At 40.7% G+C, this 27,367-nt stretch overlaps 1 protein-coding gene and 1 non-coding gene across 4 annotated transcripts in view; one reads left to right on the plus strand and one right to left on the minus strand.

Annotated features, from left to right (window-relative positions):
• Positions 1-11,859: 11,859 nt before the first annotated feature.
• Positions 11,860-27,367, minus strand: part of MAGT1 (magnesium transporter 1) — a 72,424-nt gene continuing 56,916 nt past the window's right edge. For all 3 annotated transcript variants that reach the window (XM_054471873.2, XM_054471872.1, XM_063660203.1), the window contains 3 exons: positions 26,720-26,794; positions 16,266-16,356; positions 11,860-14,716 (listed from right to left, as the gene is read on the minus strand). In XM_054471873.2, the coding sequence (XP_054327848.1) occupies positions 14,701-14,716; positions 16,266-16,356; positions 26,720-26,794 (182 nt within the window). In that variant the 3' untranslated portion in view covers positions 11,860-14,700. The remainder of the gene's footprint in view (positions 14,717-16,265; positions 16,357-26,719; positions 26,795-27,367) is intronic.
• Positions 22,565-22,671, plus strand: LOC129025476 (U6 spliceosomal RNA). The gene has a single exon (XR_008497232.1). It is a non-coding gene; the product is annotated as a U6 spliceosomal RNA (small nuclear RNA).

Raw genomic sequence — 27,367 nt, forward strand, 5'->3', positions numbered from 1 at the left:
CAATAACCTTGATGAACATTGATGCAAAAATCCTCAATAAAATACTGGCAAACAGAATCCAGCAGCACATCAAAAAGCTTATCCACCATGATCAAGTGGGCTTCATCCCTGGGATGCAAGGCTGGTTCAACATACGCAAATCAATAAATGTAATCCAGCATATAAACAGAACCAAAGACAAAAACCACATGATTATCTCAATAGATGCAGAAAAGGCCTTTGACAAAATTCAACAACCCTTCATGCTAAAAACTCTCAGTAAATTAGGTATTGATGGGATGCATCTCAAAATAATAAGAGCTATCTATGACAAACCCACAGCCAATATCATACTGAATGGGCAAAAACTGGAAGCATTCCCTTTGAAAACTGGCACAAGACAGGGATGCCCTCTCTCACCACTCCTATTCAACATAGTGTTGGAAGTTCTGGCCAGGGCAATCAGGCAGGAGAAGGAAATAAAGGGTATTCAATTAGGAAAAGAGGAAGTCAAATTGTCCCTGTTTGCAGATGACATGACTGTATATCTAGAAAACACCATTGTCTCAGCCCAAAATCTCCTTAAGCTGATAAGCAACTTCAGCAAAGTCTCAGGATACAAAATCAATGTACAAAAATCACAAGCATTCTTATACACCAATAACAGACAAACAGAGAGCCAAATCATGAGTGAACTCCCATTCACAATTGCTTCAAAGAGAATAAAATACCTAGGAATCCAACTTACAAGGGATGTGAAGGACCTCTTCAAGGAGAACTACAAACCACTGCTCAAGGAAATAAAAGAGGATACAAACAAATGGAAGAACATTCCATGCTCATGGGTAGGAAGAATCAATATCATGAAAATGGCCATACTGCCCAAGGTAATTTATAGATTCAATGCCATCCCCATCAAGCTACCAATGACTTTCTTCACAGAATTGGAAAAAAACTACTTTAAAGTTCATATGGAACCAAAAAAGAGCCCACATTGCCAAGTCAATCCTAAGCCAAAAGAACAAAGCTGGAGGCATTATGCTACCTGACTTCAAACTATACTACAAGGCTACAGTAACCAAAACAGCATGGTACTGGTACCAAAACAGAGATATAGATCAATGGAACAGAACAGAGCCCTCAGAAATAACGCCGCATATCTACAACTATCTGATCTTTGACAAACCTGAGAAAAACAAGAAATGGGGAAAGGATTCCCTATTTAATAAATGGTGCTGGGAAAACTGGCTAGCCATATGTAGAAAGCTGAAACTGGATCCCTTCCTTACCCCTTATACAAAAATGAATTCAAGATGGATTAAAGACTTAAACGTTAGACCTAAAACCATAAAAACCCTAGAAGAAAACCTAGGCATTACCATTCAGGACACAGGCATGGGCAAGGACTTCATGTCTAAAACACCAAAAGCAATGGCAACAAAAGCCAAAATTGACAAATGGGATCTAATTAAACTAAAGAGCTTCTGCACAGCAAAAGAAACTACCATCAGAGTGAATAGGCAATCTACAGAATGGGAGAAAATTTTTGCAACCTACTCATCTGACAAAGGGCTAATATCCAGAATCTACAATGAACTCAAACAAATTTACAGGAAAAAACAAACAACCCCATCAAAAAGTAGGCAAAGGACATGAAGAGACACTTCTCAAAAGAAGACATTTATGCGCCAAAAAATGCATGAAAAAATGCTCACCATCACTGGCCATCAGAGAAATGCAAATCAAAACCACAATGAGATACCATCTCACACCAGTTAGAATGGCAATCATTAAAAAGTCAGGAAACAACAGGTGCTGGAGAGGATGTGGAGAAATAGGAACACTTTTACACTGTTGGTGGGACTGTAAACTAGTTCAACCCTTGTGGAAGTCAATGTGGCAATTCCTCAGGGATCTAGAACTAGAAATTCCATTTGACCCAGCCATCCCATTACTGGGTATATACCCAAAGGACTATAAATCATGCTGCTATAAAGACACATGCACACGTATGTTTATTGCGGCACTATTCACAATAGCAAAGACTTGGACCCAACCCAAATGTCCAACAATGATAGACTGGATTAAGAAAATGTGGCACATATACACCATGGAATACTATGCAGCCATAAAAATGATGAGTTCATGTCCTTTGTAGGGACATGGATGAAATTGGAAATTATCATTCTCAGTAAACTATCGTAAGAACAAAAAACCAAACACCGCATATTCTCACTCAGAGGTGGGAACTGAACAATGAGAACACATGGACACAGGAAGGGGAACATCACACTCTGGGGACTGTTGTGGGGTGGGGGGAGGGGGGAGGGATAGCTTTAGGAGATATACCTAATGCTAAATGACGAGTTAATGGGTGCAGCACACCAGCATGGCACATGTATACATATGTAACTAACCTGCACATTGTGCACATGTACCCTAAAACTTCAAGTATAACAGTAATAAAATTTAAAAAAAATTAAAAGAAAAGATTTTTAAGTATTGAAATACTATATCAATAAAAAACGTATCTTGGCAGTTTAGTGCTTAAAAAAATCTAACTTGTGAACTAATCATCCTTTAAAAATTCATTTTATGGTCACTGAAGCCTTCTCCCTTCCCCTCCTACCTCAAGAAAGTGATCACAACCTTCTCTGTATCTATAACACATATTTTTCCACAAGTGCAGAATATTGCATTTGTTTACATTTGTCTCTACCACCAGACAGAAAGAAACTGAGAGTAAATATCTCTTTTTTTCTTCTTCATTCAATCAGTGAAAATTTACTGAACATGGGCTGAGCGCGGTGGCTCGCGCCTGTAATCCCAGCAATTTGGGAGGCCGAGGTGGGCGGATTACGGGGTCAGGAGTTTGAGACCAGCCTGGCCAACATGGTGAAACCCCATCTCTAATAAAAATACAAAAAATTAGCCGGGTGTGGTGGTGGGCACCTGTAATCCCAGCTCCTCGGGAGGCTGAGGCAGAAGAATCACTTGAATCTGGGAAACGGAGGTTGCAGTGAGTCGAGACTGTGCCACTGCACTCCAGCCTGGGCAATAGAGCAAGACTCCATCTCAAAAAAAAAAAGAAAAGAAAAGAAAATTTACTGAACATGTACTATGCAAGCATGTTAGAAAGTGAGCATCTAAAGATGAGTAAGACAGTGCCCTTCTTCTCAAGTGGGAGACAGTACCATTACAAGATGGAGTAACAAAGATCAACATGTACTGAAGAACAGAGGGGGGTATAGAACCCAAACTGGGATGTTGGGAAAGCTGCCCAGAAGTTATGTTTAAGCTCTGTTTGAAGGGGGAGAAAGTATTTCATTAATTTTGTTTGAAAAACATTAAAAATAAAAACCCTTCAGACCCTAAGTTCTGTAGCTGCATCTGTTACAGGAAAGGGGTCCCAATCCAGACACCAGAAGAGGGTTCTTGGATTTCGCTCAAGAAAGAATTCTGGGCGAGTCTGCAGTGCAATGTAAAAGCAAATTTATTAAGAAAGTAAAGTGGTGAAAGTACAACTACTACATAGACAGAGTAGGGTGCTCCTGAAAGTAACAGGAGGAACGTGTCCATGCTAGGTAAAATGCTTCTATATATGGGGAGATGTGTTCTGCTACAAGGGTTTGTGATAAAGGATCAATTTTCTTTATATATATGTGTGTGTATATATATGTGTATATATATATGTGTGTATATATATATAGAGAGAGAGAGAGAGTGAGAGTGAGTTGGAGTCTTGCTCTGTTGCCTAGGCTGGACTGTAGTGGCGCGATCTGGGCTCACTGCAACTTCCACCTCCCAGGTCCAAGTGATTCTACTGTCTCAGCCTCCTGAGTAGCTGGGATTACAGGCGCCCACCACCATGTCCAGCTAATTTTTGTATTTTTAGTAGAGATGGGATTTCACCTTGTTGGCCAGGCTGGTCTTGAACTCCTGACCTCAGGTGATCCGCCCACCTAGGCCTCACAAAGTGCTGGGATTACAGGTGTGAGCCACCGCACCCGGCCTTAATTACTATATTTTGCGAGAATCAATATTATTATCTTTAAAGCAAATTTAGGAATGCCTTTGTTCTTCAGATATCGGGATATCTGGAAACTCCCAAGTCTGGGAGTGCTTAGTAAACATTATTAATTTGTTCCCTTAACCTTAAACATCTAGAGGCTAGGAATGCCTGAGTTTCTGGGAATGCAGCCCAGCAAGCCCCAGCCTCATTTTCCTAGCCCTCATTCAAAATGGAGTCGCTCTGGTTCAAACACCTCTGACATATCTCCCCCCTCCCTTTACAAGAGGACCCTTAATCCTAAGGCTTGCAGAGGGACTAAGATCCATATTCTGTAACTTCAGGCTGAATAGGGGCAATGATATTCCTGCTTAAATGTTAGAGTCTCTTGCATTTAGGGTAGAGCGAAGCTCAGTCAGAGAGCATTGGTATGGTGAAGGTCATTCATAACTCCAAGTTCTGACAAAAGGTGATATCTGGAAGATTAATACGTGTCCAATTTAAGAAAGCGTTGAATGAGCTTATCTTGCATTCCTATACAAATAATACAACCGCAATATATTCCACAACAGCAAAGCAAAATAAGTAAAATCATTCCAAGTAAACTAAACAGGAAGGCTGTGCAAGAACTGGGCAGTTGTTGGAACCAAGCTGATATAGGGTCGACTGACATTACATCAGTGGCAGATATGAGTGTCTAAAGCTTTCACAGCCTGGGTAATATTATGTGAATAGTCTGGAATATACACACAATATTTGGTTTTGATCAAAGCACAAAGTCCCCCTTGGGCTGCTGTTAAAATGTCCACATACCCAATAGTTTGTTTGATTATGTAGAGAGGCTAAAGTCTGTGCCCACTCAGTAAATAAGTTACTCGCTCCATGATTCCAACTTAAACCCAAAAGTAGAATGCCAATCCCTATCTTTATGTTACCCATCCCTTTCATATCTTCTGAACAGTAGTCGGAGGTCACTGATTGGCTCACAGGAATAAACAGGATCAGTCTCTTGTGTTCTGTCGGCCTGTGGGACTTCATAAGAGACAGGTTTAATTCAAGATAGGTGAACTCAGCTTCTTATTCCCAGAAGTTTAACTGCAGTTGGGGCACTAAGGAGAATTTGATAGGGTCCCTTCCATTTTGGGGAAAGTTGATCTGCTGGGGATCCTTCCTTCCAAGTTTATAATAGGACCCAATCTCCCGGCTGAGTTGTAACAAAATTCTCTTCCTTAGTGGGGGAAGGGAGTCTTCGATTTCCATATTCAAGGTGTGCCTTTTGCACTTGCCCTAAGTTGATCACACAATTCTGTAGCTTGAAAGTATCTATATCTATTAGGAAGTCAGTAGTTATGAAAAGCCTTCCATACATTATTTCAAAATGGCTGAGCTGCAGATTTCCCTTAGGGGCCATTCTAGCCTGTAATAAAGCTACAGGTAATAAAGACAGCCAGGTTTCTGATGTTTCTTGGCATAGTTTAGAAAGAGTCCTTTTTAGGGTTTGATTAACTCTTTCTACTTTCCCTAAGACTATGGTCTCCATGCCGAGTGAAGGCGGTACTGAATTCCTAGGGCTGAAGATATGTTTTGGGTAACTGTCGCTGTGAAAGATGGGCCATTATCGCTCTGTAAGCTCTTAGGCAGCCCAAATCTAGGAATTATTCCCTTTAGTAGGAGTTTAGAAACGCCTCTGACACATCTACTGGTCACAAAGCCAGGAGCAGGCACAATAAGCTGGAAGGTTTAGACCAAATGGATCATTTCTGAGCCTGGATATTGGATGGAGCCAACACATCTTAATGAGATTTTCCCAGCTGGAAGTCATTATTTATGAAGCACTCATTGGAATATATTAATACAAATCATCACTGATGCTGTAGGCAAGGTTTAGCCGAATGTGCTTAAACTATCACCCAAGAGTGGCTGAAGACCATCTCTCAACTTTTCCACCATGAGTCATACTCTATTCAGCTATATTCATATTTTCAGGACCCACATGAAAGAACAAATACAAGGTGGTATCAGTGGAGATGTACCAATACAGGTTTGGGGCCAAGGCATTGGTATTAACAAATAATAATTGTAGTAAAATACACATAAAATTTACCATTCTAACTTTTTATTTATTTATTTATTTTTTAAGAGATGAGGATCTCGCTACATTGCCCAGACTGGAGTGCAGCAGCTATTCACAGACAGGATCATAGCACACTGCAGCCTTGAACTTCTGGGCTCAAACGATCCTCCTGCCTCAGCCTCCTAAGTGGCTGGGACAAAGATGCAAACCACTGTGCTCAGCTTAATCATTTTAAAATATATATTCAGTATTGTTAAGTGCATTCACATTGTTTTGCAACCAATTTCCAGAACTCTTTTCATCTTACAAAACTGAAAGTCTATACCCATTAAACAACTCCCCAATCCCCCTTCTCCCCAGCCCCTGGCAACCACCTTTCTTTTTTCTGTCCCTATGAATTTGACTACTCTAGGTACCTAATATAAGTGGAATCATACAGTATTTGTCTTTTTGTGACTGCTTATTTCACTTAGCATCATGTCCTCAAGGTTCTTCCATGTTGTAGAATGAACTTTCTTCCTCTTTAAGGCTGAATAATGTCCCATAGTAGGTATATACCACATTTTGCTTATCTATTCATCCGTGGATGGACACCTGGGTTGCTTCTACCTTTCGGCTGTTGTGAATAATGCTACTATGAACATGAGTGTACAAGTATCTTTTCAAGTCCCTGCTTTCAATTCCTTTGAGCATATACCCTAAAGTGGAATTGGTGGATTCTATGGTAATTTGATTTTTAATTTTTTGAGGCAATTTTAGACTGTTTTCTGTGGTGGCTACACCATTTTACATTTCCACCAACGGTACACAAGGGTTACAATTTTTTTATATCCTTGCCAACATTTTCTTTTTTTTTTGTTTTAGAGACAGGGTATCGCTCTGTTGCTCAGGCTGGAGTGCAGTGGCGTGATCATAGCTCACTGTAACCTCAAACTCCTGGGCCAAGCAATCCTCCTGCCTCAGCCTCCTCAGTAGCTAGGACTACAGGTGACTGGTTTTTTGATAGTAGCCATCCTAATGGTATAAGGTGGTGTCTCATTCTGGTTTTGATTTGCATTTCCCTTATCATTAGTGACAGGCAGTCAAAATTAACTCCTTTATTATGCACAGGCCAAGTTGAGAACACAGAGTTTAAGGGATGTACAAACACAAACTTCTGAACAGTAATCTCTAGGCGATTGTTCCTGCCTCTCTTCTAAATAAAAGTCTGTCTCTGTGATGATCTTTTTTATTATTATACTTTAAGTTCTGGGGTACATGTGCAGAACGTGCAGGTTTGTTACATAAGTATACATGTGCCGTGGTGGTTTGCTGCACCCATCAACCTGTCATCTACATTAGGTATTTCTCCCAATGCTATCCCTCCCCCCACCCCTCACCCCCTGGCAGGCCCCAGTGTGTGATGTTCCCCTCCCTGTGTCCATGTGTTCTCATTGTTCAACTCCCACTTAGCAGTGAGAACATGCAGTGTTTGGTTTTCTGTTCCTGTGTTAGTTGGCTGAGAATGATGGTTTCCAGCTTCATCCATGTCCCTGCAAAGGACATGAACTGATCCTTTTTTATGGCTGCATAGTATTCCATGGTGTATATGTGCCACATTTTCCTTATCCAGTCTATCATTGATGGGCATTTGGATTGGTTTCAAGTCTTTGCCATTTCTTTAAGAATGTTGAATATTGGCCCCCACTCTCTTCTGGCTTGTAGGGTTTCTGCTGAGAGATCCACTGTTAGTCTGATGGGCTTCCCTTTGTGGGTAACCTGACCTTTCTCTCTGGCTGCCCTTAACATTTTTTTCTTCATTTCAACCTTGGTGAATCTGACAATTATGTTTCTTGGGGTTGCTCTTCTCGAGGAATATCTTTGTGGTGTTCTCTGTATTTCCTGAATTTGAATGTTGGTCTGCCTTGCTAGGTTGGGGAAGTTCTCCTGGATAATATCTTGAAGAGTGTTTTCCAACTTGGTTCCATTCTCCCCGTCGCTTTCAGGTACACCAATCAAATGTAGATTTGGTCTTTTCACATAGTCCCATATTTCTTGGAGACTTTGTTCATTTCTTTTCACTCTTTTTTTCTCTAATCTTGTCTTCTTGCTTTATTTCATTGAGTTGATCTTCAATCTCTGATATCCTTTCTTCCACTTGATCGATTCGGCTATTGATACTTGTGTATGCTTCATGAAGTTCTTGTGCTGTGTTTTTCAGCTCCATCAGGTCATTTATGTTCTTCTCTAAGCTGGTTATTCTAGTTAGCAATTCGTCTAATCTTGTTTCCAGGTTCTTAGCTTCCTTATATTGGGTTACAACATGCTCCTTTAGCTCGGAGGAGTTTGTCATCACCTGCCTTCTGAAGCCTACTTCTGTCAATTAATCAAACTCATTCTCCGTTCAGTTTTGTTCCCTTGCTGGTGAGGAGTTGTGACCCTTTGGAATAGAAGAGGTGTTCTGGTTTTTGGAGTTTTCAGCCTTTTTGCGCTGGTTTCTCTCCATCTTTGTGGATTTATCTACCTTTGGTCTTTGATGTTGGTGATGTTGATACTATTCCTTTCTGTTTGTTAGTTTTCCTTCTAACAGTCAGGCCCCTCTGCTGCAGGTCTGCTGGAGTCTGCTGGAGGTCCACTCCACACCCTGCTTGCCTGGGTATCACCAGCGGAGGCTCAGTTGGAAATGCAGGAATCACCTGCCTTCTGCGTTGATCTCGCAGGGAGCTGCAGACCGGAGCTGTTCCTATTTGGCCATCTTGCCAGCTACCTCCCTCTGTGATGATTGAGTGTCAACTTGATTGGATTGAAGGATGCAAAGTATTGTTCCTGGGTGTGTCTATGAGGGTGTTGCCAAAGGAGATTAACATTTGAGTCAGTGGACTGGGAGAGGCAGACCCACCCTCAATCTGGGTGGGCACCATGTAATCTGCTCTCAGCATGGCTAGAATAAAGTAGGCAGAACGTGGAAAGACTTCACTTGCTGAGTCTTCTGGCCTTCATCTTTCTCCTGTGCTGTATGCTTCCTGCCCTGGAACATTGGACTCCAAGTTCTTCAGCTTTTAGACTCTTGGACTTACACCAGTGGTTTGCCGGGAGCTGTTGGGCCTTCGGCCACCCTGAAGGCTGTACTGTTGGCTTCCTCACTTTTGAGGTTTTGGGACATGGGCCGACTTCCTTGCTCCTCCTCAGCTTGCAGATGGTCTATTGTGGGACTTCACCTTTTGATTGTGTGAGTCAATATTCCTTAATAAACTCCCCTACTTTTTTTTTTTTTTTTTTTTGAGACGGAGTCTTGCTCTGCTGCCCAGGCTGGAGTGCAGTGGCTCGATCTCGGCTCACTGCAATCTCCACCCTCCGGGTTCAAGCGATTCTCCTGCCTCAGCCTCCCGAGTAGCTGGGATTACAGGTGCATGCCACCACGCCTGGCTAATTTTTGTATTTTTAGTACAGACAGGGTTTCATGTTGGCCAGGCTGGTGTTGAACTCCTGGCCTCAAAGTGATCCACCCACCTGGGCCTCCCAAAGTGCTGGGATTATAGGTGTGAGCCACTGTGCCCAGCCTAAACTCTCCTTCATATATACATCTATCCTATTAGTTCTGTTCCTCTACAGAACCCTAATATACAGTCTCCTCACCTAAATTCTACATTCACAGATTAAAGGTAGATTAAACTCCTTCCTCTTTAGGAAGTCTGCTCAGGTCCTCTAGGGAAATCTCTCTCTCATTAGGACTCTTCTCCAAGCAATCTAGATGTCAGGAAGCAAACCTAGTGAGCACAAACTACAGCAGGGGTGTCCAATCTTCTGGCTTCCCTGGGCCACATTGGAAGAATTGTCTTGGGCCACCCATAAAGTACCCTAACACTAATGATAGCTGATGGGCTAAAAAATAATCAGAAAAAAACTCATAATGTTTTAATTAAGTTTATGAATTTGTGTTGGGCTGCATTCAAAGCCATCCTGGGTTGCATGTGGCCCATGGGCTGAGGGTTGGATAAGCCTGAACTACAGTATGGTTTCCAAGCGTCAAGGGAGTAATTTGCACCTACACTTGAAATGTAATCCATAGGGAATTTGCAGCTAAAGAGGAAACCTGTAGGTACTTCCCTGGAATAAACTTCAGTAAATTGCTTCACTTTTCTATGGCAGGTTTCTTCAGCAGTCAAAATGAAGGGGCTTATTTAAATGGTATCTAAGGTCCTTTTGGCTTTGACTTTCTGTTGTAACAGCATACTATTACAGTTGCTGATCTCATTCTTGCTCAGAATTGGGCAGAACCCATGTAAATCAAGACCTTGAGGTTGGGCGTGGTGGCTCACTCCTGTAATCCCAGCATTTTGGGAGGGCGAGACAGGTGGATCACCTGAGGTCAGGAGTTTGAGACCAGGGTTGTCAACATGGTGAAATCGTCTCTACTAAAAATACAAGAATTAGCCAGGCGTGGGGTGGCGTTTGCCTGTAGTCCGAGCTACTTGGGAGGCTGAGACATGAGAATCGCTTGAACTCGGGAGGTGGAGGCTGCAGGGAGCCGAGACTGCCCCACGGCACTTCAGCCTGGGTGACAATGTGAGACTCCGTCTCAAAAAAAAAAAATCTTATTAACATATTGGTTCCAATATGGTTTGGATCTTTGTCCCCACCCAAATGTCACGTTCAATTGTAATTCCCAATGTTGGAGGTGGGGCCTGGTGGGAAATGACTGGATGGGGGCAGGTTTCTCATGAATGGTTTAGTATCATCCCTTTGGTACTGTCCTTGTGATAGTGAGTTATCACGAGATCTGGTCATTGAGAAGTGTCTGGCAACTCCCTTCACCTTTTTGCTCCTGCTCTGGCCATGTGATGTGCTTGCTCCCCCTTTGCCTTCCACCATGATTGTAAGTTTCCTGAGGCTTCCCCAAAAGCTGAGCAGATGCCAGCATCATGTTTCCTGTACACTCTGCAGAACTGTGAGCCAATTAAACCTCTTTTCTTTATAAAGTACCCAATCTCAGGTATTTCTTTAGAGCAATGCAATAACGGTCTAATAGAGTTTCACGTGCATCCTTTCTAAAAAATATTTCAATGCATATTAAGCAATTTGTAGTTATAATGGCCTCCACCAGCATTTCCTAGCTTCTTCAGAAATCTGACTGCAGAATATCCTCCGTTTCAATTGATTTTAATTCAGCACCAAATCTGGATATAAAAATATTATCTATTCAAATTTAAGTGCATCTTTAATATTTTGCATAATATAACAATAGAGCAGGAAGGACTACTAAGGTAATTTAGTCTAATACACTCTACTTAGTATAAAGAAATATGTTCAGAGAGGTTCAGGTGACACCTATGGTCATATAGTTAGACAGAAACACAGCAAGGGCTAAAAGCCAGATCTCTTTACTTCCTGTGCAGTGTTTCTACTCCATGTTTGCAAAAGAGCTGCTGCTGCTGTCTAGTTTCATATAACTTGATAATCTGCCAGGGTAACTTTCAAATCAAGTTTTTATTACCAAAAGGAAACTACCCAGTCAAGGAATGTTCACTGTCTGGGACGAAAGGTAGATCAATTGTTGCAAACAGTCATTTATCTACTCATCTTGGTTGTTTTGACTCACCTAATGGGTAACAACATTAAGAATGAGGGACCATGTATAGATTCCTAGAATAATATATCCCAATCCAGAAATACTTAAAGAAACTGCCCCATCAAACTGTCCTTAGGACAATATGAAATTTAAATTAATTATAACTTCAAAATGTAAAATCCTAATTTTACAATTCTAGTTTAGTGTTTAAAACTCACTCCTCTTTAGATGGTAATCAAAAACTCAGAATTTAGGTTGTAAAAGTTTATTGATATGGTCAAAAAGCAAACAGCCAGACATTTGGTTATCTTTGCCACTACAATGTGTCATTCTGAATTGTATCTTAAAAATTCATAACAAATGATATTTAAACCATTACTAGAAAAGTAAATGAAGAGTCTACTTAAGGCACTTCATATGAAAGCTAATTCAAAATTTTCACAAAAGTAACACTATTTTATAAGTGTAGTAAATTAGCTTTCCACACATTTTAGCCAGAATGCTGCCTTTCTCCTTACAGAAGAATGTGCTCTTAAAGGGAGAAAAAGCAAATACAAAAAATTGTCATTCTGTCAATGTTCATGACAAATTATCTGGAACTATACAGATTACATGGCAGTAGTATTCCCGTGGTCAATCTGTACAAATCAGGGCATCTTCATACAAGTCTCATAAGAACCACAGCATAGATTTGGCCTGAGACAAGTACAAGAATAGCAGGTAAGGAATTCAGAATCTCACTATTTACAAGTGAGTAATTAAGAAAAACTGGCTGCTCCATTAAAAAGTAAAAGGTCAACCATATCCCCTCATCCATGAAATCTAGTAACGAAAAACAAAAAACCCACAGAAAATATTTCTTCTGAGGTTACTATATCCATCTCTTTCTGCAAACCACATGGCAGGGTTATTAGAAGGTAAATAGCAGGTGGCAGTCTAAATATCTTTTTAATGTAATACTTGTAAGATTTCCTTAAAATTATTTTTTCACAATTACAATTATCCTATTTCCACAATAGTGGCATTTCAGATTACTCTTCATAACTATGGGGGAGGTTATAGTTAGATATAATGATAACCATGAAAACATTCTTCACAGAAATTTGGTTAGCACATATGGTTATTTCTACTGACAGAAAACAAAAGACAAAATAAAAAAAATCCCTTCAAATTGGTACTTTGTTTCTCCACCTAAAGGAAGAGAATAAAGACTAAAATAACAGCAAAACATAGAACAGCTTTTGAGAAACGCTTAATTTCTATATACAGGCATCAGCTCAATATTTTATGATTTTCCTTTCCCATTCTAAGGGAGTCCTTTTCTTTTTTTTTTTGAGACGGAGTCTTGCTCTGTTGCCAGGCTGGAGTGCAGTGGTGTGATCTTGGCTCACTGAAACCTCCATCTCCTGAGTTCAAGTGATTCTCGTGCCTCAGCCTCCTGTGTAGCTGGGATTACAGGCTCCTGCCACCACATCCAGCTAATTTTTATATTTTTAGTAGAGACGGGGTTTCACCATATTGGCCAGGATGGTCTCAAACTCCTGACCTCGTGATCTGCCTGCCTCGGCCTTCCAAAGTGCTGAGATTACAGGCGTAAGTCACCGCGCCTGGCCAGGGAGTCCTTTTCTAACTGAGCCTATTTTTCTCTTAGGTACAAATGGAATAAGTGACAAACTCTAATTTGTAGAAACATTTTAGACCAGTATAAGTTACACTGATTTTAGCACTAAGCTATATTTTTATCACAGATGGGTCACCTTAAAAGAAAACTAAGGAGACGGAATGAATCTGAAATCTTTCTAAATACAAGGTAGTTAACACCATATTCAAGCAGAAATCATAATCCTGTATTTAGGATACTTTTTTTTTGAGACACAGTCTCACTCTATCACTCAGGCTGCAGCACAGTAGCGTGATCTCGGCTCACTGCCATCTCCGCCTCCCAGGTATTAAGCAAGTCTCGTGCCTCAGCCTTCCAAGTAGCTAGGATTATAGGCATAAGCCACCAAGCCCAGCTAATTTTCATATTTTTAGTAGAGATGGGGTTTTGCCTTGTTGGCCAGGCTGGTCTCTAACTCCTGGCCTCAAGCAATCCACCTGCCTCGGCCTCCCAATAGATGTCCTTTTTCATGTTCACAGCTATCGAGAAGCATAGACATTGCTGGTGTGGTAGCTCACACAGGTCATCCTCGCACTTTGGGAGACCGAGGCGGGCGGATCACTTGAGCCCAGGAGTTCAAGACCAGCCTGGACAACTTGGCGAAACCCTGTCTCTACTAAAAATACAAAAATTAGCCTGGCATGGCGGTGCACACCTGTAAATCCCAGCTACTTGGGAAGCTGTGACAGGAGAATCGCTTAAACCTGGGAGGCAGAGTTTGCAGTCAGCCGAGCTCACGCCACTGCACTCCAGCCTGTGTGACACAGTGAGACTCTGTCTCAAAAAAAAACAAAACAAAAACAATCACAGACAGCACTGTATTTCAGTGGGAAATATGCAAGGAGGAGGAGAAACGACTCTTTCTGAGGGCTAGACGTGTGCTCTGAAGAATGGTGTTCCATTTTCAGAAGACCACATGGCACATATAATTTCTCTACCCAAAAGGAAAGATGCGTAAAGTATACACATCCATGCAAAGATGGAAAAGCTAAGAATGAATTCCTGATGTAGTTATCTGTAACAGGCATATGTGGGAACACCTGGTCAGGACTTACTTTCCCCATCATTGGATAAGGCAATATGAAATCAGATGACTAAGTTAAAGTAGTTTTGAGCTTTGCTCTAACTAAAACAAAGTAGTAGTTTTACAATTTTTATAATATACTTAATTCTACTAAATTAAATGTTCCATAAAGTTCACTGGGAAGAGAAGGTTAAGAGGATAATCATTTTCAAATACCTCATGATTTTGAAAGAGAATTGCTTGTTAAGGCACTACACATCTTCTTTGGTTAAATGATTAACTATTTAAATCACTTGAAAAAAAGAGGTAATACAAAATATACAAGTTGCATTCTTCTTTTCAAACACACACGATTTTCGTTTTTCAATTTCCAGTACTCCAGTGTCTATATATTTCTGGGACCTTTTTAACTCATCAGAAAGCTGAAACAAAAATATATACCGATCTATTAGTCTCTGAAAGAAAAGTAGGCTTTACTTTTAATCAATAAGCAGTATGTTGGTTTTAATAGATAAAAGAGCATTTTGGTACGTACATGATAATCTTTGGGTATCAATAACAAAAAGTGAGAAACACTGAGAGACCCGTTAGTCTTATGACAAAAGGAAATAGAATAACCTCAAGTTAAAATATCTCCTGAATAGAGACACTAATTAATAATTTTATTTTTTCATTTTTTTAGAGATGGGGTCTCACTGTGTTGCCTAGTCTGGTCTGGGACTCCCAGGCTCAAGTGATCATCCTGTCTTAGCCTTCTGAGTAGCTGGGACTACAGGCACACGACACTGCTATTGAATCAACTCTGCTGATCAAATAATTAACAGAAGTCCCAGCAAAATTACCCTCACGTCTCAATTAGTATTCTGTAGAGGATAAATTATTATAATTATTATTTTTGAGATGCGGTCTCACTCTATTACTCAGACTGGAGTGCAGTGGCACTCTGTTTCTTAAAAAAAAAAGAGGTGAGAAGTTTTTAACATTAAAAAAAATCATTTCTTCTTCAAAAGGAAGTATAATATGCAGACAAGGAGCCATGTGAATAGATAATGGCATAAAATGTTCTAATCATTATGTATTATAGAGATTTCTAGAATAAATTAGGTATGGCAAAATAAATCTAAAAGATGTTCCTGAGAAATCACATACTAATATTGTCCATTATACTATAATTAATTTTTATATGGAACATATCTGAATTACAGCTGTCTGGGCATGGTGGCTGGCTAATGCCTATAATCCCAGCCCTCTGGGAGGCTGAGCAGGAGACTTGCTTGACGCCAGAAGTTCAAGACCAGCCCGGGTAACACAGCAAGACCCTGTCTTTACAAAAAATAAAAATATTAGCTTGGTGTGGTCATGTGCAGCTGTAGTCCTAGCCTCTTGGGAAGCTGAGGTGAAATGATGGCTTGAGCTCAGGAGTTCAAGGTTACAATGAGCTATGAACACGCCATTACACTTCAGCCTGAGTGACAGAGTGAGACCCTGTCTCTGAAAATAAATGAATAGGCCGGGCTCAGTGGCTCATGCCTATAATCCCAACACTTTGGGAGGATGAGGCGGGTGGATCACTTGAGGTCAGGAGTTCGAGACCTGATCAACATGGTGAAACCCCGTTTCTACTAAAAATACAAAATTAGCTGGGCATGCTGGCACACGCCTATAATCGCAACTACTTGGGAGGCTGAGGCAGGAGAATCGCTTGAACCTGGGAGGCAGAGTTTGCAGTGAGCCGAGATTGCACCATTGCACTCCAGTCTGGGCAACAAGAGCAAAACTCCATCTCGAAAATAAATAAATAAATAATAAATAAATAAATATATGAATAAATAAAAATAAAGCCTATGTCTTTCCTTTATAAGCTAAAATAGTTCGGAAGCAAAGCAAAAAGAAGGATATTATAAAACAATATCAACTCTAATCATTCCAAGTATTAGTAATCACTGTATAAATAAAAAAGAAGAATCATACCTGTATGGGTAGCCATGATATTTAGATCTAAAAATAGAGAGCATCCAACTGAAGAATAATACAACAAGTCCAATACCAGCCACACACATTACTGCAGAAAAATAAAAGGAGAGTAAAATGAGCAGGTTGAGTATAATAAATAACCATGGCAGTCTATACTTTCTTTCTTTCTTTTTTTTTTTTTTTTTACTTTTATTTTTTTTTTTTTGAGATGGAGTCTCGCTCTTTCGCCCAGGCCGGAGTGCAGTGGCTTGATCTCGGCTCATTGCAAGCTCCGCCTCCTGGGTTCATGTCCTTCTCCTGCCTCAGCCTCCAGGGTAGCTGGGACTACAGGTGCCCACCACCGTGCCTGGCTAATTTTTTGTATTTTTAGTAGAGACGGGGTTTCACCGTATTGGCCAGGATGGTCTCGATCTCCTGACCTCGTGATCCGCCTGCCTCGGCCTCCCAAAGTGCTGGGATTACAGGCGTGAGCCACCGCGCCCGGCCTGGCAGTCTATACTTTGAGAGTGAAAAGGAAGGGGTATACATTATTGATAAATCTCAACTTTTCAACAATTTTCATCCCTATTTCTTAATCTTCAGGAATCTGCCTTCCCCTCTAATTTGCTCCATTACAATGTAATAGAGTAACTCCTTTACATAATTATGCAATTCAAATGTATGAAATAATGAATTCCTTTAAAGCCATCACACTGAAGGGTTTACTGTTAGAAACACTGTCTTACTATTGACAAGAAAATCACCCATTTGGTTTTTTGGTTTTTTTTTTTCTTTTTTTTTTTTTTGAGTCAGGGTCTTGCTCTGTTGCCCAGGCTGAAGTGCAGTGGCACAATCACAGCTCACTGCAGAGTCAACTTCCTGGGCTCAAGCAATCCTCCCACTACAGCCTCTCTAGTAGCTGGGACTACAGATGTGTGCCACCATGCCTGGCTAATTTTTTAATTTTTTTGAGAAGACGTGTCTCACTACATTGCCCAGGCTGGTGTTGATCTCCTGGGCTCAAGTGATCTTCCCGCTTCAGCCTTCCAAAGAGCTGGGATTACAGGCATGAGCCACTGTGCCCGGCTTACTTATTTATTGAACTTTAAAACCCCTAAAAGTGGCCTTGTAGTATTATTGATAAACATTAACTTAGACATCTGATGACTTCATTGTGATAGCCTCACTTGAAAGTACTTTATTTATGCACAGATAACTACACAGCCTTATATATGTAACTCAATAAACATGGATTTCTTATTTGAATAATGAGAAAAAAAATCTGATCCCTAGCCCTAGATTCATAGCTCTCTCCACTAATCCCACATGTCATGTCCTACATTAGCACAGCAGTTATTAAAGTGAACTACAAATACTAATCCCCAAATGCTCAAGTATGGATTGTCATGATGTGAAGCTCTTTGAATCCCTGGACTAAAAATGGCTAAGAACTATAGAGATAGGGATGTAGGGAAGCATGTGTCCAACAGCAAAGGAAGCTCTAGGGCAGGGGTGTGTGGCTTCCCAGGGCCGCACTGGAAGAAGAGCTGTCCTGGGCCACAAATAAAATACATTAACACTAATGATAGCTGATGAGCTGAAAAAAAAAATTGCAGAAAAAAACTCTCATAATGTTTTAAAGAAGTTTACAAATTTGTGTTGGGCCGCATGTGGCCCACAGACTGGACAAGTTTGTTCTAGGGAAACATACTTAGTGACTGACAAGAAAATCAATTTTCGGCCAGGTGCTGTGGCTCATGCCTGTAACCCCAGCACTTTGGGAGGCCAAGGCGGGTGGATCACGAGCACGAGGTCAGGAGTTCAAGACCAGCCTGGCCAAGATGATGAAGCCCCATCTCTACTAAAAACTACAAAAAAAATTAGCCAGGCGTGGTGGCAGGTGCCTGTAATCTCAGCTACTCGGGAAGCTGAGGCAGGATAATTGCTTGAACCCGGGTGGCAAAGCTTGTAGTGAACCAAGATCGTGCCACTGCACTCCAGCCTGTGCGAAAAAGTGAGACTCTGTCTCAAAAAAAAAAAAAAAAAGAAAAGAAAAGAAAATCAACTTTCAGTTTTGTTTTACTTATGCAACAATTCTTTTGCCTTTTCTAATTGTTACACAATATGACTAGGGGTTAATGTGTAAATGTTAAACAATATTTCTCTTTAATTCTTTTCTCATTTACAAGAAAGAAGAGCAGCTTGCTGCCAATGCTCATTTAATTTTATATAATCACGCTCTTTGAGGCTGAAGTAAATCTGACTGATTTTCAATGTTAAAATAAAACAAAAACTGTTGTTGGAGTTATTACTAAACAGAACTAACATCAGAATTGTCTGAATCATCAGAATAGTCTATTTCAGAAAAATTGAATTCATCAAATGAATCTTTGGCCAACAACTGTTCGAGAATGATGTAAACATTACACGTGGAATGCTATATTTTCTAGGATTTGACATTTTCAGTGATCAAGAATTACTATATTTTGTAAATGGAAATACCACTATAATGGAAATACAAATGGAATGATGTCTAGTATATTATTCTATTTACAGCACTCTATTTTCAGTAGTGGTAGTGGATCACTTGAACCCAGTGATATCTAACATATCAGTTTTGTTTCCAAAGTTGATATACTAGAGTGGATGTGAAAACAATAATTAAAGCACGATATTTTGTGGCAGAGTTATCTCAGGGTAAACACTGCAGCCACAAGCACTGCCGGTGAGTATTCTCGGGGCAAATGGGAAAAGGGTTAACTTAACCAAAGAAGTGAAAGAACTCTATGATGAAAACTATAAAACACTGCTTAAAGAAATTGAAGTGGATATCAAAAAATGGAAAGATGTTCCACGTTCATGGATTGGAAGAATCGATGTTGTTAAAATGTTCATACTATCTAAAGCAATCTACAGATTCAATGCAATCCCTATCAAAATACCAATGACAACTTCACAGAAATAGAAAAACCAAAATTTATATGAAATCACAAAAGACCAAGAATAGTCAAAGCTATCCTAAGCAAAAAGAACAAAACTGGAGGAATCATATTACTTGACTTCAAATTATACTATAGAGTTATAGTAACCAAAACAGCATAGTACTGGCATAAAAACAGGCATACAGACCAATGGGACAGAAGAGAGAACTCAGAAACAAACCCATACACCTACAGTGAACTCATTTTCAACAAAGCTGCCAAGAACATCCACTGGAGAAAACACAGTCTCTTCAATAAAAGGTGCCAGGAGAACTGGATATCCATAGGCAGAACAAAACTAGACCCCCATCTCTTGCCATATAGAAAAATCAAGTCAAAATGGATTAAAGACTTAAATCTAAGACTGTACACCATATATATATATATATAAAAGACACAGTCTTGCTCTGTTGCTCAGGCTGGAGTGCAGTGGCATGATCTTGGCTCACTGCAACCTCCACTTCCTGGGCCAAGCAATCCTCCTGCCTCAGCCTCCCAAGTAGCTGGGACTACAGGCACACACCACCACGCCCGGCTAATTTTTGTATTTTTAGTAGAGACAGGGTTTCACCATGTTGGCCAGGCTGGTCTCGAACTCCTGGCCTCAAGTGATCTGCCAGTCTCGGCCTCCCAAAGCATTAGGATTGCAGGTGTAAGCCACAGTGCCCGGCCTAAGACTGCAAACTATTAATATGAAACAACTACAAGAAAACATTGGGGAAACTCTCCAGGACATTAGTCTGGGCAAAAATTTCTTGAATAATACCCCAGAAGCACAGGCAACCAAAGCAAAAATGGACAAATGAGATCACATCAAGTTTAAAAGCTTCTTCAGAGCAAAGGATACAATCAACAAAGTGAGGAGTCAATCCACAGGATGGGAGAAAATATGTGCACAGTACCCATGTGACAAGGGGTTAATAACCAGAATATAAAAGGAGCTCAAACAACTCTACAGGAAAAAAAATCTAATGATCTGATCGAAAAAAAAAGAAAATATTTCTTTTTTTTTTTTTTTTTTTGAGACGGAGTCTTGCTCTGTCGCTCAGGCTGGAGTGCAGTGGTGTGATCTCAGCTCACTGCAAGCTCCGCCTCCCGGGTTCACGCCATTCTCCTGCCTCAGCCTCCCGAGTAGCTGGGACTACAGACGCCTGCCACCATGCCCGGCTAATTTTTTTGTATTTTTTTTTTAGTAGAGATGGGGTTTCACTGTGTTAGCCAGGATGGTCTCCATCTCCTGACCTCGTGATCCACCCGCCTCGGCCTCCCAAAGTGCTGGGATTACAGGCGTGAGCCACCGCAAAAACAGAAAATATTTCAATAGATGTTTCTCAAAAGAAGACATACAAATGGCAAGTAGGCATAAAAAAGCTACTCAACATCAATGATCATCAGAGAAATGCAAATAAAAATTGCAATGAGATACCTATCATCTCACCCCAGCTAAAATGGCTTATATCCAAAAGACAAGCAATAATAAATGCTGGCGAGGATGTGGAAAAAAGGGAACCCTTGTACACTGCTGTACACTGTTGGGGGGAATGTAAGTTAGTATAACCACTAAGGAGAACAGTTTGGAGGTTCCTCAAAAAACTAAAAATTGAACCACCATATGATCCAGCAATTCCACTGTTTGGGTATATACCCACAGAAAAATAAATCAGTATACCAAAGAAATATCTGTACTCCCATGTTTGCTGCAGCACTGTTTCCAATAGCCAACATTTGGAAGCAACCTAAATGTCCATCAACAGATGAATGGATAAAGAAAACGTGGTACATATACACAATGGAGTACTATTCAGTCATTAAAAAAATAAGATCCTGTCACTTGCAACAACATGGAACTGGAAATCATTATTATTATTATTATTGAGATGGAGTCTCGCTCTGTCACCCAGGCTGGAGTGCAGTGGCGCCAGCTTGGCTCACTTCAACCTCTGCCTTCCAGGTTCAAACAATTCTCCTGCCTCAGCCTCCCGAGTAGCTGGGATTACAGGTGTGCACCACTACGCCCAGCTAATTTTTGTATTTTAGTAGATACGGGGTTTTACCACGTTGGCCAGGGTAGTCTAGAACTTCTGACCTCAAATAATCTGCCCACCTTGGTCTCCCAAAGTGCTGGGATTACAGGAGTGAGCCACCATGCCCGGCCTTGGAAATCATTAAGTGAAATAATTCAGGTACAGAAAAAAAAAATCACATGTTCTCACTTATTTGTGGGATCAAAAAATGAAAACAATTGAACTCATGGACACAGAGAGTAGAAGGATGGTTACCAGAGGCTGGGAAGGGTAGTTGGGGAATGCTGGGGGAGGTACGGATGGCTAATGGGTACAAAAAAAATAGAATAAGACCTACTATTTGATAGCACAACAGGATAACTATAGTCAATAATAATTTAATTGTACATTTTAAAATAACTAAAAAACTATAATTGGATTGTTTATGACACAAAGGGTAAATACTTGAAGGATGGATACTGCAGTCTCCGTGATGTGACTATTACACGTTGCATGCCTATATATCAAAACATCTCACGTATCCCATAAATATATACACCTACTATGTACCCACAAAAATTAAAAATAAAATGCTTTTTCTGAGTATTAACACATGCTCAGTGTAGACAAGTTAGCCTTTTATTCTCTAAGAAAATGTACTCACAGACTGGGTGTGACGGCTCATGCCTGTAAATCACAGCATTTGGGGAGGCCAAGGCAGAAGGACTGCTTGAGCCCAGGAGTTCAAGACCAGCCTAGACAATGTAGCGAGGCCCCATCTCTACAAAAAATTACCAAGGTGTGGCGGTGCATGCCTGTAGTCCCACCTACTAGGAAGGCTGAGGTGGGAGAATCACCTGAGCCAGGGAGGTCAAGGCTGCAGTGAGTTATGATCTCTCCACAGCACTCCAGCCTGGGCAACAGAGTGAGACCCTGTCTCAAATTTAAAAAAAAGAAAAAGAAAATGTGCATATACATATATACAGCATCACTCTGTATATATTTGTATCCTCCTCTTTTCATACATCTAAAAGTGCTTAGAGCAGTTCCCAGAACATGCTAAAGAAACATCTATTAATTTGTGATCATTTTGTTAGGTAAGAAACTTAGGAGATCAAATTGTGACTATTTCAGTATATGTTGCCAAAATGTTTAACAATTTAAGTTCATGTCAGTAGTGTACTTTGATGGCCTTTTCCCAAGAATAAACACCGAAATAGGCAATTTTTAAACAGTCAGGCAAAGTCTACAACCACAGCACCCTGAACGCGCCTGATCTCATAAAAAGCCAGGCAGTGAAAGGACATATACTGACTGGATTAAAAACTGTAAAATGCTTACTTTGGCAGCATATATACTACAACTGGAATCATACAGAGAAGATTAGCATGGCCCCTGTGCAAGGATGACACGCAAATTCGTGAAGTGTTCCATATTTTTTTAAAAAAAATTTTAAAAACTGATACATTAATTATTTTTCTAACATGTAAAAATTCATTTTTTAGAGATTGAGTCTCGCTCTGCTGCCCAGACTGAAGTGCAGTGGTGTGATCATAGCTCACTGCAGCCTCTAACTCCTGGCCTCAAGCCATCCTCCTGTCCCAGCCTCACAAGTAGCTGGGACTACAAGTGCGTTGCACCATATGCAGCTAAAAAATATTTATTTTAATTGAGCAAAACAAGTATTTATCAAATTTGAAGTTCAGTATCTTTATCTTTTTTCTAGAAGTTAAAGTAAATATTAGACTTTATTTAGGTAGGGTAATTTTGATGACATTTAACTTATTTATTTATTTATTTTTTTTGAGATGAAGTCTCGCTCTATCACCCAGGCTGGAGTGCAGTAGCACGATCTCGGCTCACTGCAACTTCCGCCTCTTGGGTTCAAGTGATTCTCATGCCTCAACCTCCCGAGTAGCTGGGATTACAGGCACGTGACACCATGCCTGGCTAATTTTTGCTTTTTTAGAGATGGGGTTTCGCCATGTTGGCCAGGCTGGTCTCAAACTCCTGACCTCAGGTGATCCACCTGCCTCGGCTTCCCAAAATGCTGGGATTTACAGGTGTGAGCCACCATGCCTGGTTGACATTTAACTTTTTAATCATAAAAGGAAAATCTTGACTTACACTTATTTCATGAAAGTAAAACCAAATTACATTGTTAGATTCTCTCTGCAACAGATAACAATGTGTGAATATTCTAATATATAAAAAGTTCATGCAGGCTGGGCATGGTGGCTCACGCCTGTAATCTTAGCACTTTGGGAGGCCACAGTGGGAAAGGTTGCTTGAGCACAGGAGACACAGACCAGCCTGGGCAACAAAGTGAGACCCCATCTCTACAAAAAATAAAATAAATTTAACTGGGAGTGGTGGCATGAGCCTGAGGTCATAGCTACCTGGGAAGCTGAGGCAGTAGGATTGCTGGAGCCCAGGAGTTCGAAGCTACAGTGAGTCATTATCGCGGCACTGCACTCCAGCCTGGGCAACAGAGTAAGGCCTGGCCTTAAAAAAAAAAAAAAAAAAATGTCTGGCTGGGAACAGTGGCTCACGCCTGTAATCCCAGCACTTTAGGAGGCCGAGGCAGGCACATCATGAGGTCAGGAGTTCGAGACCAGCCTGGCCAACATGGTGAAATCCCATCTCTACTAAAAATACAAAAATTAGCTGGGCGTGGTGATGTGCACCTGTAATCCCAGCTACATGGGAGGCTGAGGCAGGAGAATTGCTTAAACCCAGGAGGCGGAGGTTGCAGTAAGCCAAGATCGCACCACTGCACTCCAGCCTGGGAGACAGAGCAAGACTCCGTCTCAAAAAAAAAAAAAAAAAAAAAAAAATTCCTTGCAAACCAAATAAAAGGGCTAAGACTCTAAGAGATAAATGGCAAAAGACAAAAGGACAATTTATAGAAGGAAAAACATAAACACAAATGACTAATAAACATTTAGGAAAATATTTGACCTTATAAAAATAAAAGGAGTACAAAATAATACATTTCCACCTTATCTGATTGGCAAATATATATGTATCTATAAAACAGATACATATTAATGAGATTAATGCTGATAAAATTACAATGAAATGGCTGGGCGCGGTGGCTCATGCCTGTAACCCCAGCACTTTGGGAGGCCGAGGCGGGCGGATCACAAGGTCAGGAGATTGAGACCATCCTGGCTAACACGGTGAAACCTCATCTCTACTAAAAATACAAAAAAATTAGCCGGGCATGGTGGCGGGTGCCTGTAGTCCTAGCTACTTGGGAGGCTGAGGCAGGAGAATGGGGTGAACCCGGGAGGCAGAGCTTGCAGTGAGCTGAGATTGCACCACTGCACTCCAGCCTGGGTGACAGAGCGAGAAGAAAAAAAAAAAAAAATACAAAAAATAAATTAGTCGGGCATGGTGGCGGGCGCCTGTAGTCTTAGCTACTTGGGAGGCTGAGGCAGGAGAATGGCGTGAACCTGGGAGGCAGAGCTTGCAGTGAGCTGAGATCGCGCCACTGCACTCCAGCCTGGGCGACAAAGCGAGACTCCATCTTAACAACAACAACAACAACAAAACGAATGAGACAAACATTCTTTTTTTTTTTTCTTTAAGATGAAGTTTCACTCTTGTTGCCCAGGCTGGAATGCAATGGCGCGATCTCAGCTCACTACAACCTCTGCCTCCCAGGTTCAAGCGATTCTCCTGCCTCAGCCTCTCAAGTAGCTGGGATAACAGGCATGCGCCACAACGCCTGGCTAATATATATATATATTTTTGAGATGGAGTCTCGCTTTGTCACCCAGGCTGGAGTAGAATGGCATGTTCTCGGCTCACTGCAACCTCCACCTCCTGGGTTCAAGCAATTCTCCTGCCTCAGCCACCTAAGTAGCTGAGATTACACGTGCACGCCACCATGCCCGGCTAATTTTTGTATTTTTAGTAGAGACGGGGGTTTCACCATGTTGGCCAGGCTGGTCTCGAACTCCTGACCTTGTGATCCACCTGCCTTGGCCTCCCAAAGCGCTGGGATTACAGGTGTGAGCCACCGCGCCTGGCCAAATTTTTGTACTTTTAGTAGAGACGGGGTTTCACCATGTTGATCAGGCTTGATGGCCTCGAACTCCTGATCTCAAGTTATCCACCCGCCTCGGTCTCCCAAAGTGCCGGGATTACAGGCATAAGCCACTGCGCCCGGCAGAAACAAACATTCTTAAATACCAGTAGTAGAAATCTAAATTATTTTAACTTGCTAAAATAATCTGTAATGATTAAAACATCAAGAGAATTGAAAATAATCAGACAGAGGACCACACAGTTATTCTTCTAGGAATCTACCTTAAGGAAACAACATAAAATAAGAATGATGGCTGGGCGTGGTGGCTCATGCCTGTAATCCCAGCACTTCGGGAGGCCGAGGCGAGTGGATCACCTGAGGTCAGGAGTTCAAGACCAGCCTGGCCAACATGGTGAAATCCCATCTCTACTAAAAATACAAAAACAAAAAAACAAACGAAAAAAAAACCCCAAAAAACAAAAACTAGCCGGGCGTGGTGGTGGGCGCCTGTAATCCCAGCTACTCAGGAGGCTGAGGCAGGAGAATCACTTGAACCTGAGAGGCAGAGGATGCAGTGAGCCGAGATCGCACCACTGCACTCCACCCTGGATAGTAAGAGCAAAACTCCATCTCAAAAAAAAAAAAAAATAGATGCTTAATATATCATGATAGTTATTGAAGAATAATTATAGTTGAAATTAGGAAAAAACTAAACATTGAAAAAAATCAGAATAGTTAAATTACAATATAGAGTATAAGTCAGCCAGGCACGGTAGCTCACGCCTGTAATCCCAACACTTTGGGAGGCTGAGGTGGGAAGATCACTTGAGTCCAGGGGTTTGAGGCCAGCCTGGGCAAAGTGACAAAACCCCATCTCTACAAAAAGTACAAAATATTAGCTGGGCATGGTGGTACATGCCTGTAGTCTCAGCTACTAGGGAAGTTGAGGTGTGAGGACAGCTTGAGCCTAGGGGCGGAGGTTGCAGTGAGCTATGATTATGCTACTGCACTCCAGCCTGAGTGACAGAGTGAGACCCTATCTTAAAGAAAACAAACAATAACAGAGAATAAGTTTAAAATTATGTATATAGAAAAAGTTATTAGTTATTTAACTCCAGTTTAAAAAGGGGGTGTGAAGTGTCAAAATTTTATATATACAGTTTTTAAGATGTTTTTATAAGTGGAAAGAAATATATTACAATTTAAAAATAATTAGTTTTTCAGTGGTGGAATAAATGTTTCATGCTCCTGTTTTTTTACATTTTCTATAATGAGCATATATTAATTTTATAATAGTAAAGGAGTTCAATAACAGATATGACATTTAAAGAAAAAAATAGTAAAGGGGTAAAATAACTTACTTATCCTATAAGTAAGAGGAAAAGTGATTAAGAGATCACTCTTTTTCCATATTACAGGCAGCACTGTTATATTTTGAGTAAGGTGACTTACTCTTTCGCTTTCCAATATCCATGTCAGAGGTTGCAGCTTCACATAAAAGCACCATTCCTAAGGTAACTCCACCATCTAAGAAAAATTGTTTAAGGAGAAATTCGCACAGACACAAAAGACATAACATTTTACTATTCCCAGTTTCTCATGAAGAAAATTAAAATGAATATATAAACCTTCAGCTCTTCATTATAAAAAACCAAAATAAGGAATCTTGTATCTATACAGCATGACAATTATTTACTATGAAGATATAAAAAACTAAAATCGGAAGATTACCTCATTTGTGCAAAGAAAAATTGGTATTTTAAACAAATGTCCCACCATAACTTACAGATGAAATATGAGCTTTCCCGAAATTGTACTTTGAAATAACCTGTCTGGACATTCAGTTATTGCCCTGACCTCAAACATTTAAAAATATTAAATAGCTTTTTTTTTTTTTTTTTTTTTTTTTTTGAGAGAGAGTCTGGCTCTGTCACCCAGGCTGGAGTGCAGTGACGCAATCTCAGCTCACTACAATCTCCACCTCCCGGGCTCAAGCCACCCTCCCACCTCAGCCTCCTGAGTAGCTGCAACTATAGGTGCTCACCACCACGCCCAGCTAAATTCTGTAATTTTTTTTTTTTTTTTTTTGTAGAGATGGGG

This window comes from Pongo pygmaeus, chromosome X (genome assembly GCF_028885625.2).
Source record: "Pongo pygmaeus isolate AG05252 chromosome X, NHGRI_mPonPyg2-v2.0_pri, whole genome shotgun sequence".
Taxonomy (NCBI): Eukaryota; Metazoa; Chordata; class Mammalia; order Primates; family Hominidae; genus Pongo; species Pongo pygmaeus.